Here is a 12,316-nt window from a genome sequence, read left to right on the forward strand (position 1 = left end):
GGATTTTATAGAAAATAGATGACCTCTTAGTTTGATTGCATTCTTTTTTTTTTAATTATTATTTTTTTATTAACATATAATGTATTATTAGCCCCAGGGGTACAGGTCTGTGAATCACCAGATTTACATACTTCACAGCACTCACCATTGCACATACCTTCCCCAACATCCATAACCCAACCAACCTCTCTTCCCTACCCCTTTCCCCTGACTTGCAGTCATTCTTAAAATAGTATTTTGGGGCTGTGGTGGAGAAGTCACATATGTAAACTTAGATTTCAAATTTTTCTAAGTAAATGTAAACTGTAGATCAATAGGAAATGAAATGCTAATTAAAACTGATGAAAACTTTAACTTTTTAACATTAAAAATAATTGTATTACTTTTTTTTCTAACCTAAAAGTATGGCATTTTTTCTTTAGCATTAGGTGTTTCTATATTACTTAAAATGAAGTAAACCAAGAATATGGGTTAGGAGGAAAGCTGTGGGAAAGTGACTGGAAAGAGACGGTAGCCATTTTTTAAACATGTAGCTTTGCAATAAATTTTATATGGCTTTCCTGCTAGTGCTTGATTTTATGGAAGATTCTCATCAGAGCTCCGCCCCACCCTTCCCCCTAGTCTTTCTCTGCCTCTGCTGCCCTCTTCTGCCCTCAGGCTAACAGGAAAATGAGAATTTAGTCGTCACTGTCCTTCTCACTTCACTGTCCTTACTCATCTGGTCCACAAGGTTAAAAGGATCATAATGTATTACTCTCGTGCACTTCGTAAAGGGGGCCCAGAACAGCCTGGAAGAAACTGTCAGGGCTTCATTGTCTCCACTGCACCTACCGTGCCAGCCTTCTCTAAGATTTTTCAATTCTTTGGCATTTTATTTAATTTATTACTTTAAATCTCTATAGCATAAATAGTAACCTACCATGATTTAAAATTTTTTTGATTACATGGATAAATAAGTACTTGAAATTCTGCAAATATGCCTGTTAAAAATACAAACACTGAAGGAGGAGGACATGCTGATTCCCTACCTGTACACATGAATAGCTAGAAGATCATTTGGTCCACAGAAGTGTGAGCTCAGTGAGAATACCAAGTTTTAAGTTTTTCCTGTATCGTCACAAAAACTATGGAAGTGTGTTTTTGCAGTTTTTGCAAGAAAATTCATTTCTACCTATGTACTCGTTTTTTCCCCCCAGCTATGTTTTAGGTACTTTAGGTTTCACTTATTTTTATACTGCCGTGTCAGGTGTTAGGAAAGGGAGAGTATTTTCAATAGCTTATGGTCATAAAGCTTCATGTAGCCGTTCATTTTTGCCTTTATGTTCTGAAGTCTTAGTAGAATTCAGCTATTTTGATAAAGATGACATTGCCAAATAGGTATACCTGGACAATAGTTTGAGAACTAGCTGATTCCTTCCAAGTATGTAATTAAAAAGGAAAACCTAACTCTACCTTTGTTTTAAGTATTATTTTTACTCTATTATCTCCTTCTGTGTATTTGTTTCATCTAAAACCATTTGTGGATAGCTACTGGAACAGTGGTGGCTTGCTTCAGCGGACAGACTGAATATCGTACTGATCGTGTTTGGGTCATTGCTTCTCAATACACATTTCAGTTTGATGATCTTAAGTAGACTTGTATTGGCGATAGTGTCAGATTGGAAGCTGAGAAAAAAAGCAGGCAAATACTAACATAGAGAAGAATTTTTAAAACAGACACATAACTGTGAATGCTTTCTTCATTTTACTAAAGGCCATTGAACACCCAGTTCGAACCAATCAGATCCCACGTCAGATTCCGGAGCAGTCCTTCTACACCAAGCCACTGCCGGGCATCATCATGGGAGGGATTCTGCCCTTCGGCTGCATCTTCATACAACTGTTCTTTATCCTGAACAGTATCTGGTAAGCCGGGAAGAAGTCTTCTTATTCCCATGACCATTATATGTAGTATTAGCTTTCTCCTTTTCTTTCTCTGGATGACTCTTTGTATCTTATAAATGTGAACTGTTCTCTAGTAATCAAAAATCTTACGAGCCGAAAGGTTACCTTTTCCATGTGAGAAAAGGAATAATAGTGTTAACACCTATTATTAATTGAGTGCTTATGAATTCTTGGATCTCTGTGAGGTAGGTGTTATCTCCATTTTAGAGAAAGAGAGGTGAAGCTTTGGATGTTAAGTGATCTGTCGGTGTCACACAGCTACCATGTAATGGAAAATTGATCTGTCTTTCCAAACCTGTGTTCTTTGGTAGTAATCGGTACTGCTTCAGAGGGAGACTACTCTGAGCCCATGATGAAGGGGAGTCGAGCAAGCCTTGGGAGAAGGGTGGAGGTAGATGACCTTCGGAGGTCTTACTCACCCCCGATTCTTTCATTCTATGGTTTCTTATTTACATGGAGGAACTCGTAGTGCTCATTTGGAGCCAATCTGTTATTAGGGGGTGTGCACTGTGGTATTGCCTCATCATTTGATCGCGTTGCCACATTACAGCAGATGCCAGGGTTTGCAGTAGCAGAAAGTCAGAACTGAATTTGAGCTTTTTGGCGATTAGAACACATTTCCTTCCCCATCGTCACAGCATTTTCACAGTTCAGCTGATTCTGTCATACACAGTAAGAAATAGTATATACCAAGTGGAACCCTTTTTTACTTTGGCTCTGCCTGTCCAGTAATTTTTTTATTGAATTTCTCTGACTCACTGGTAGACAATTAGACTAAGCGTATTTGAGTAAGAGTTTCAGGTTCTGCCGGCGTGAGAAGGCGTGATCTCATGACACGGCCGCTTCCTTTCCTCTCCCTGCCCAACCCCTACTCCGTCACTGTCTACACCTCTGGGAATCTGTTGTCTTGGACTAGTTGGGATAAAAGGCAAACATTTCCCAGTTCAGGGAACATGAGATTGTGTCATTTATTGTATCAAAGAGAAAATGTTTATAGTTTAATCTTGATGTGTTTGTTATAGGTCACACCAGATGTATTACATGTTTGGCTTCCTGTTTCTGGTGTTTATCATTTTGGTGATTACATGTTCAGAAGCAACTATACTGCTTTGCTATTTCCACCTATGTGCGGAGGTATGTGTCGGCAATGTCCACTTTACATTAATTTGTAGACAGTATTTATAATTTTGGCATAAAGTGACTTTGAACTATTAATTGAAATAATTTCTGTAAATATGTGTTTATTAAGGTAGAAATTAACCTGTATTTCTGAATCAGATGTAGCCCTCTTTAGGAATGGATTAAGATTTAGTATCTCAGTTCAGTATATTTATTTAGAGCTACAGGTTACAAATGTTAATTTTCTGAGAATACCACATTATGCTGAATTTTCATTTTTGAGTTTTTAATATCTAAATTAAAAATTAATACTCTTTATGAAGCATAGATATTTCTAGACTGGAAATTTAGTAAACATCTTTGTGGGAAAATTCACTAAAACATTTAGTTATAGTTATAACTATAACTATAACATTACATTATAATGAATTATATCCATGGCAATGTGGTGGCATTCTTATGTAGAATTAATTTTTAAAGGTCTGGGTTGTATTAAATTATTCTTTTATCATTGTTTTCTATACAGCAGATTAAATCTAACTTTGTTAAACTTGAGATGCTTTTCTTTTAAAGTTAAGGTTAAATTCACTTAACTTAAAATTAACCATTTTAAAAAGTGAACAATTCAGGGTGCTAGTTACTACATTCATTTACAGTGTTGTGTAACTACCACCTCTTTCTAGTTCCAAAATATTTTCATCACCCTTAAGTAAAACCTCATACCTGTTAAGCAGTTATTTCCCACCCTCCTCCCCATGTAAGACCTGGCAGTCACCAATCTGCTTTCTGTCTACAGATTTATCTATTCTGGGCATTTCATATGAATGGAATCCTACAATATGTGGCCTTTCACGTCTGGTTTCTTTCGCTTTAGGAGAATCTTTTCAAGATTCAGTACTTTGTTCCTTTTTATAGCCGAATAATACCCCATTATATGGATGTATCCCAATTTCCTTATTTCCATTGACCTGTTGATGTAAATTACGTTTATTTCCACCTTTCAGCTATTGTGAATAGTGCTGCTGTGACCATTCATTTACAAATATTTGTTTTGAGTACCAGTTTTCAGTTCTTTTGGGTATGTATATAGGAGCAGAATCGCTGAGTCATATGATAGATAATTCTTCGTTTAATTTTTTGCAGAACCACCAAACTGTTTTTCACAGTGGCTGTACTGTTTTGCGTTCTTACCAGCAATGCACAAGGGTTCTCATTCTCCACATCCCGTCCTACAGTTGCTGCCCCCCCCCTTTTTTATTTAAAAAAAAAGCTCTAGCCATCCTAGTAGGTGTGAAGTGGTATCTTACTATGATTGTGATTTTCATTTCCCAGTGACTAATGATGTTGAGCATCCTTTTTTTGTGCTTGTTGACCATCTGTGTATCTTGTTCAGAGAAATGTTTGTTCAGATCCTTTGCCCATTTATAAACTGGGTAGTTTATCTTTTTGTTGAACAAGAAGAGTTCTGTATATATTCCGAATACAAATACTAGACCTTTGTCAGATAAATGAAAGAATATTTTTGCAGATATTTCTCCCTCATTCTTTAGGTTGTCTTTTTACTGGATAATGGCCTTAACACAAAAGTTTTTAATTTTGATAAAGTCTGATTTATCTTTTCTTTTCTTTTGTTGTCATATCTAAGAACTAATTGCTAAATCCAAGGCAATGAAAATTTACCTCTTTGTTTTTTCCTGAGTGTCTAGTTTTAGCTTATATATTTGGGTCATCGATCCACTTTGAGTTAATTTTTTTGATTATGGTAATTAGGAATTCCTCATGCCTTTGCATGTGTATATATAGTTTTTCCAGTACCACTTGCTTTTTTTTTTGTTTTGTTTTGCTTTTTTGAAGATTTTATTTATTTATTTGACAGAGAGAGAGATAGCGAGAGCAGGAACACTAGCAGGGGGAATGGGGAGCCCAATGCGGGGCTCAATCCCAGGACCATAGGATCATGACCCAAAGGCAGATGCTTAACGACTAAGCCACCCAGGCACTCCTCCAGTACCATTTGTTAAAGAGACTATTCTTTCTTCATTGAGTGGTCTTGTAACCCTGTGGAAAACCCATTGCCCATAGATATGGGGATTTGTATCTGGATTCACAATTCTATTCCAGTGGTATATATTGCTGTCCTTATGCTAGTACCACACTGTTTTGATTACCATAGTTTTGTAGTAAATTCTGGAATTGGAAAGGGTAAATCGTCCAACTTTGTTCCTTTGTGAAGATTATTTTGACTATTTAGGACCCTTTGAAATTTCATATGAATTTGGGATCAGCTTTTCCTTTTTTGCAAAAAAGGTCATTGGAATTCCGATAAGAGTGGCATTGACTCTGAGATTTTTAGGGGGCATTGCCGTCTTAACAGTATTGACTCGGCCAGTCCATGAACATGGGCTGTCTTTCATTGATTTCAGTTGTCTTTGTTTATTTATTTTTTTAACCTATTTTATAGTTTTCAGTATATAAGTCTTTCACATCCTTGGTTGAATTTCTTACTAGATGTTGTATCTTTTTGGATGCTGTTGTAAATGAAATTATTATTGTTACTATTATTATTTTTAAAGATTTTATTTATTTACTTGACAGAGAGAAAAAGAGATCACAAGTAGGCAGAGAGGCAGACAGAGAGAGAGGGAGAAGCAGGCTTCCCACTGAGCAAGGGCCTGATGCGGGGCTTGATCCCAGGATCCTGGGATCACAACCCTAGCCAAAGGCAGCTGCCTAACCAACCGAGGCACCCAGGCACCCCATGAAATTATTTTCTAAATTTCCTTTTCATAGTGCCCATTGTTAGTATATAAAAACACAGCTGATTTTCATTTCAGTCTCGGACCCTTTAACTTTGCTGAATTTATTTGCTATAATAGTTTCTGTGTGTGGATTCCTTAAGATTTTCTCATTTGTGCTGGTATACTTTTTAAGTATATTTATTTTTCACATATTTCAAGGGGTAAGGAAAAAGTGAATTTTTTTTTTTAAGATCTCCTGCTAAGCTACCAGCTACTTTATGTCAAAGTAAGAAGACCTGTTTTAAAAATCGACCTTGTTTAAATTTTGTTAGTAGTAACTGAAAGTAGATTTCAACCAGGCCTTGATAGGATAATTTTCCTAATATAGAGCTGACCAGATTGTAAGATAAGTAATATTCATTTTGAGCTATGTAAGTAAGCTCTTATACATTGCTTTTTTGGGGGAAGAGTACATTTTAAGTACAGTTAAGTACTTTAAGTACATTTAAGTACGTTTAAGATTTCTCAGGGGCCCCTCAGTGGCTCAGTAGGTTAAGCGTCTGCCTTTGGCTCAGGTCGTGATCCCAGGGTGCTGGGATTGAGCCCTGCATCCCGCTCGGTGGGAAGCCTGCATCTCCCTCTCCCATTCCCCTGCTTTTGTTCCCTCTCCCACTTTGTCTCTCTCTGTCAAATAAATAAATAAAATCTTTCAAAAAAGAAAAAATCTTCTGTCTTCAGCTCGGGTCATTATCCCAGAGTGCTGGGATTGAGCCCCTCATCAGGCTCTCTGTTTGGCAGGGAGCTTGCTTCTCCCTTTCCCACTGCCTGCCTCCCCTTACTTGTATTGCTTGCTCTCTCTCTCTGTCCAATAAATAAAATCTTTAAAAAAAAAAAAAAAAAAGAGTTTTCAGCATGTTTTTAGCCAGTAGCACCTCCAAAAGTAGGGGATGGTTCTTAGCATCTTTAGTGAGGAGTAAAATGGGCAAAATTCAGTAGGGGAAAAAGATTGGAAATGTTAGCAGAAATTAGATTTGGGGGCTGTTTCCCTTAGCTGTGTTTGCTTTGTAACTCTGCTCAGCTCCATATTGTCTATTAATTGGAAACTAATTCTTATTCTTTTTTTCTCCTCCACCTAGGATTATCACTGGCAGTGGCGTTCGTTCCTTACCAGTGGCTTTACTGCAGTGTATTTCTTAATATATGCAGTGCACTACTTCTTCTCAAAACTGCAGATCACAGGAACAGCAAGTACAATTCTGTACTTTGGCTATACCATGATAATGGTTTTGATCTTCTTTCTTTTTACAGGTAAGACCTAAGATGATTAGTTTTAGTCAATAAGTTGGTAGGCATTTTATTTATATTTTCCTTTTATAAAATCAATGAAGGCTTCTGCTACTCAGCACTCCTGTATTTAGCCCTCCGTGCAGCTAAGTGTTGCTTGGTAGGCCCTGCTGCGAGGTGTCTGTCAGTAACACCAAAGCTGAAGGAACCGAACCTAAGGGAAGAAGTTCTTGCTAAGCATAAGGTTGTTTAAATACATTTATGTTTTCACTATTGCTTTTCTAAAATTAGCCCCAGCCTCTTATCAAACCTTAATAATGATCTTTTGAATATCCAAAAGATGTATTTTTATGTCTTCTAAAACAGACATAGTGACGGGCACATTGTAGGGACATGAGTTATATGAATGAGTACAATAATTTTTTAATATCCCTTACTAATGTCCCATATATAGTCTCTTGACTTAGAAAATGTCCTCTTATACTTTTTCTTTGTATTACATTTAAAACAACGGTGAACACATTGGAACTTTAAATGTAAAGCTTACGCAAGGATATGTATAGCCCCTTCTGTGTTCTTCAGCACTTAGACTTATTATTCTCAGAGGGTAATTCTGGGAGAAAAATTCTGGCTTTTGAAAATACGGTAGGCAGTTCACAATTAAGTAAATACTCTTTGCAAAACAGAGTCTCTGAATATATGTTTAGCAAATCTAAGTATGGTGAGGTTTAAAATGGCACTATACTTGAAGTCAGAGAAAGTGAGTTTGCATTCTGATCCTGCTGACCGGCCAGCCATGTACCCATTAGACATTTACTTAACTGAGTGTCATTTTTGTCATCTGTCTAGAATTCAAATATTTTGGAATCTAGACTGAGGAAGATACTTGAAAACCAAAACATGTATTTTATTATTTTTTTTTTATGAATCATCTCATTTACTCTATCTAGGGCAGATCGAATTATCTGTTTTATTATATTTTATTTATTTGAGAGAGAGTGAGCACAAGCAGGGGGAGGGGCAAAAAGAGAGGGAGAAGCAGGCTCCGCACTGAGCAGGAAATGCCGATGCAGGGCTCAATCTCAGGACGCTGAGATCATGACCTGAGCCGAGGGAGACACTTAATTGACTGAGCTACCCAGTCACCCCCAAATTATCTCTGTTTTAATAAGAAATGGGCTGACAGAGCTGCTCTGTTCTCTGAGGCCAGGCCACCTCTCCTATACAGTGGGATGCATCTTTGTTATTATTCTAATTTATCACTTTTAACACTTCGTAAAAACTTTCTGAGTTTAGTTTTATTGTAGTTCTTTGGAAACTGACAATTCCCAATAACTATGTTTAGATAATATTCCCATTTAATTATTCTGTAAATCTGATAATCCCTTTAAACTGTTCATATCATACCTTGAATTAATTTTAATAGCAGTTTTCCATTTTGTATGAAATATTCTTAAATAGGAAAGGAAAATTGGTTTCCTATTCATCTTTTAATTTCAGGTTTCTTACATGTAATAAGGAGAAGAATATATTATAGAAAGCTTAGGTAATCTTAAAGTTTAAAAAGTCCTATTCTGTAAAAAATTTGATATGAACTACTTGTATGTTTTTCAAAAAAGCTTGTGGATCTATGCCTGGTAAGTAATAGTTTATAGTTTTGTGGCTTTTTGTAAGGAATCAATCATTTTAAGTCTGTGTTTTTGTGTAAATTATGAATTTTCCTCTGGAAAAGTGTTGATTTTTGTTTTTTTCTTTTATAGGAACAATTGGCTTCTTTGCATGCTTTTGGTTTGTTACCAAAATATACAGTGTGGTGAAAGTTGACTGAAGAAGCCAGTGTGTCCAGTTAAAACAGAAATAAATTAAATTCTTCATCAACAAAGACCTGTTTTTGTGACTACCTTGAGTTTTATCAGACTTATTGGCCTAGTAATCCTTCAGAAACAACATAATTCTAAATACACTTCTTCCCATACACCTGTCTCCACAAAATGTGTTTTCAACACTAAAACATTTGTATCGTGATTTGATTAAGTATATATTCAGTTGTTCTCAGTGAAGAGCAAATTTAAATATTATGTGCATTTGTAAATACAATAGCTATAAATTTTTCAATACTTCTAATGGCAGAATAGAGGAGGCCATATGAAACAGTACTGATGAAATGCAGGACAGCTCATTGTAAATAGGATTTTCTAGGCTCGGTAGGTGGAAAGAATTATTTTTCTTTGAAGGAAATAACTTTTTATCATGGTAATTTTGAAGGATGATTCATATGATGTGTTTATTGGGGGGATGTGGCTTTTAAAAAAATCTTGTATTGGTTGTAACTGTTCATATCTTCTTTTCTGTGTTGACTTCATTATTCCCATGGTATTGGCCTTTTAAACTATGTGCCTCTGAGTCTTTCAATTTATAAATTTGTTATCTTAATAAATATTGTAAAAACGTCTTCATTGCATCATTACCTATTGTATATTCAAGGAGAGCCTATAAACAGCAATCTATTTACCAGTGTTATTTTAAAATGGTTTATACTGTTTTATCAAATCTTACTGATTTCTGTTCATGCAACACTTTCTTGCTTGATCTAAAGGAAATTCCAGTCTCTTGGGCTTTGTGACAAATCAGACTTTTCACTCTTAGGCAGTAATAGAAATTTTAGTTTTGCGTATCTGGCCAGATAAATGATGTAAGTCTAGCAGTTAATATGGGCCTCGCTACATTTCATTAAGGAATTTATATTTTTACCTGTTTTTCAAAACAGTATTTTTCATTTATTTTTTAATAAAAATCTCAATCATTTTGTTTACTTTATTAATATTTTAAAGAGAGAGCATGAGCAGGGAGTGGGAGAGAGGCAGAAGGAGAGGGAGAGAGAGAGTGAATTTTAAGCAGGCTTCAGGCTCAGTGGGGATCCTGGCACAAGACTCAGTCTCACAACCCTGAGATCATGACCTGAGCTGAAATCAAGAGTCGGATGCCCAATGGACTGAGTCATCTGGGCACCCCATTTTTAATTTTTTTAAGTCAGTATTTGTTTATACATTAACAATGACTAGCAAATCTCCCTCTTTATGATTACATTGTCTTCGCTTGGATTTCACAGTTTTATTTCTTAAAAGTTAAATAGCTTTCTGGGGTGCCTGAGTGGCTCAGTTAAGCGGCTGGGTTTGGCTCGGGGTCCTGGGATCAAGCCCCATGTCAGGCTCCCTGCTCAGCGGGGAGCCCACTTCTCCATCTGCCCCTCTCTCCCACTCGTGCTTTCTCTCTCTCTAATAAGTGAATCTTTTTTTTTTTTTTTAATTTGAAACCACAGTTCATTAGCAAATTGGTCATGGGGAATTGCCTCAATTTTTAAAATTAATTTTTATTAACATGTATTATTTGTTTCAGGGGTACAGGTCTGTGAATCATCAGTCTTACACAATTCACAGCACTCCCCATAGCACATACCCTCCCCAGTGCCCATCACCCCGCCACCCCCTCCCTCCCACCCTGCTCCAGTCCAGCAACCCTCAGTTTGTTTCCTGAGATTAAGAGTCTCCTATGATTTGTCTCCCTCTCTCGTTTCATCTTGTTTCATATTTTCCTCTCTACCCCTATGATCCTCTGTTTTGTTTCTCAAATTCCACATACTAGTGAGATCATGTGATAATTGTCTTTCTCTGACTTATTTCACTTAGCATAATATGCTCTAGTTAAATAAAAAAAAGATCTTTTAAAGAAAAGATAGCTATTTCTCTTTCATATTCATCTAATTGAAGTCCATTTATATGTGAAGAGAAGTTTGGGATGATTTCAGAAACGTTAGTCTGTTTATACCTATAAGAATGTTCATCTTGTATTTTAGGGACTCAGTGCTTGCTGCTTAGGAGAGAACAAATAGAATAGTGAGTTTGCTGGGCTCTTACCCAATTATTCTGTTGATTTCCTTTTTTAAAAAACTAACCTGTTTGTTTTGAAGTGTGAAGGAGCTCTAGTTATTTTTAACTTCTCACACAGAGATTAAGACAGAGAAGTTCCTTTCAAATGTATTTTCTACATCTGTTGAAGTATATTTAATTTTTTATATATAATACTATTAAAGTACAGTTGAGGTAAGCTGCTTGACTAAACAAAAGGTTTTATAAAAAGTTGGATTCAGAGGTAGACTAGTTTTGTTGATTAGAGGTAAGTTTAAATTTTGTTTCCTTCTGTAAACAGCTTAGTGACTAAAGCAGTCAGCTTCCTGTTTTGATAGAATTTTTTTCTAAGATTTTATTTATTTGAGAGAGAGACCATGAGAGGAGAGAGGTCAGTGGGAGAAGCAGACTCCCCACCAAGCAGGGAGCCCGATGCAGGACTCAATTCCAGAACTCTGGGATCATGACCTGAACCAAAGGCATTCGCTCAACTGACTGAGCCACCCATTCGAGGCGCCCCTCGAATTTTTTTTTTTTATAGAAATTCCAGTTTTCTTTATACTTCTCAGTAAGCACATTTTTTTTTTAAGATTTTATTTATTTATTTGACAGAGAGAAATCACAAATAGATGGAGAGGCAGGCAGAGAGAGAGAGAGAGAGGGAAGCAGGCTCCCTGCTGAGCAGAGAGCCCGATGTGGGACTCGATCCCAGGACCCCGAGATCATGACCTGAGCCGAAGGCAGCTGCTTAACCCACTGAGCCACCCAGGCGCCCCTGTCAGTAAGCACATTTACATTTAAATAATGGTCAGGCAATTAGAAAAATAAAGCTATCAAAGGAGGGGCGCCTGAGTGGCGCAGTGGGTTAAAGCCTCTGCCTTCGGCTCAGGTCATGATTCCATGGTTCTGGGATCGAGCCCCACATCGGGCTCTCTGCTCAGCAGGGAGCCTGCTACCCTTCCTCTCTCTCTCTCTACCTGCCTCTCTGCCTTCTTGTGATCTCTGTCTCTCAAATAAATAAAATCTTTTTTAAAAAATTAAAGGAAAAGATTTGGAGGGAGTAAAGATGAGAAAGGAGACAGCAAAGAGGAAGGCAAGACCAGTGATGAGAAGCGGGATGCAGCCTCTTCTCCACGGCTTTGACTGACTGCCTGAGGCGGCAGCGGCCATGCTTCCAGCTCGCTCGCCTTGGTTGCCGCTATGCCATGAGCACAGAGGGCAGTCACAAGATTTCTGAGTCGTTTTTCCTTTTCTGGTCACTTCAGAATTTGCCTGGTTATGCCTTTTTCTCCAGGTCCCAACTCTTGGCTAATCTGATCATCTTAC

General features: G+C 37.1%; 1 protein-coding gene across 1 annotated transcript in view; it reads left to right on the forward strand.

Annotated features, from left to right (window-relative positions):
• TM9SF2 (transmembrane 9 superfamily member 2) overlaps window positions 1-9,537 on the forward strand; it is a 61,523-nt gene extending 51,986 nt beyond the window's left edge. The window contains exons 14-17 of the mRNA XM_082700822.1: window positions 1,754-1,905; window positions 2,967-3,078; window positions 6,938-7,109; window positions 8,846-9,537. Of these exons, the coding sequence (XP_082556948.1) occupies window positions 1,754-1,905; window positions 2,967-3,078; window positions 6,938-7,109; window positions 8,846-8,913 (504 nt within the window). The 3' untranslated portion in view covers window positions 8,914-9,537. The remainder of the gene's footprint in view (window positions 1-1,753; window positions 1,906-2,966; window positions 3,079-6,937; window positions 7,110-8,845) is intronic.
• The last annotated feature ends 2,779 nt before the right edge of the window (window positions 9,538-12,316 follow it).

Source organism: Mustela nivalis (genome assembly GCF_964662115.1).
Source record: "Mustela nivalis genome assembly, chromosome: 15".
In the NCBI taxonomy this organism is placed as follows: Eukaryota; Metazoa; Chordata; class Mammalia; order Carnivora; family Mustelidae; genus Mustela; species Mustela nivalis.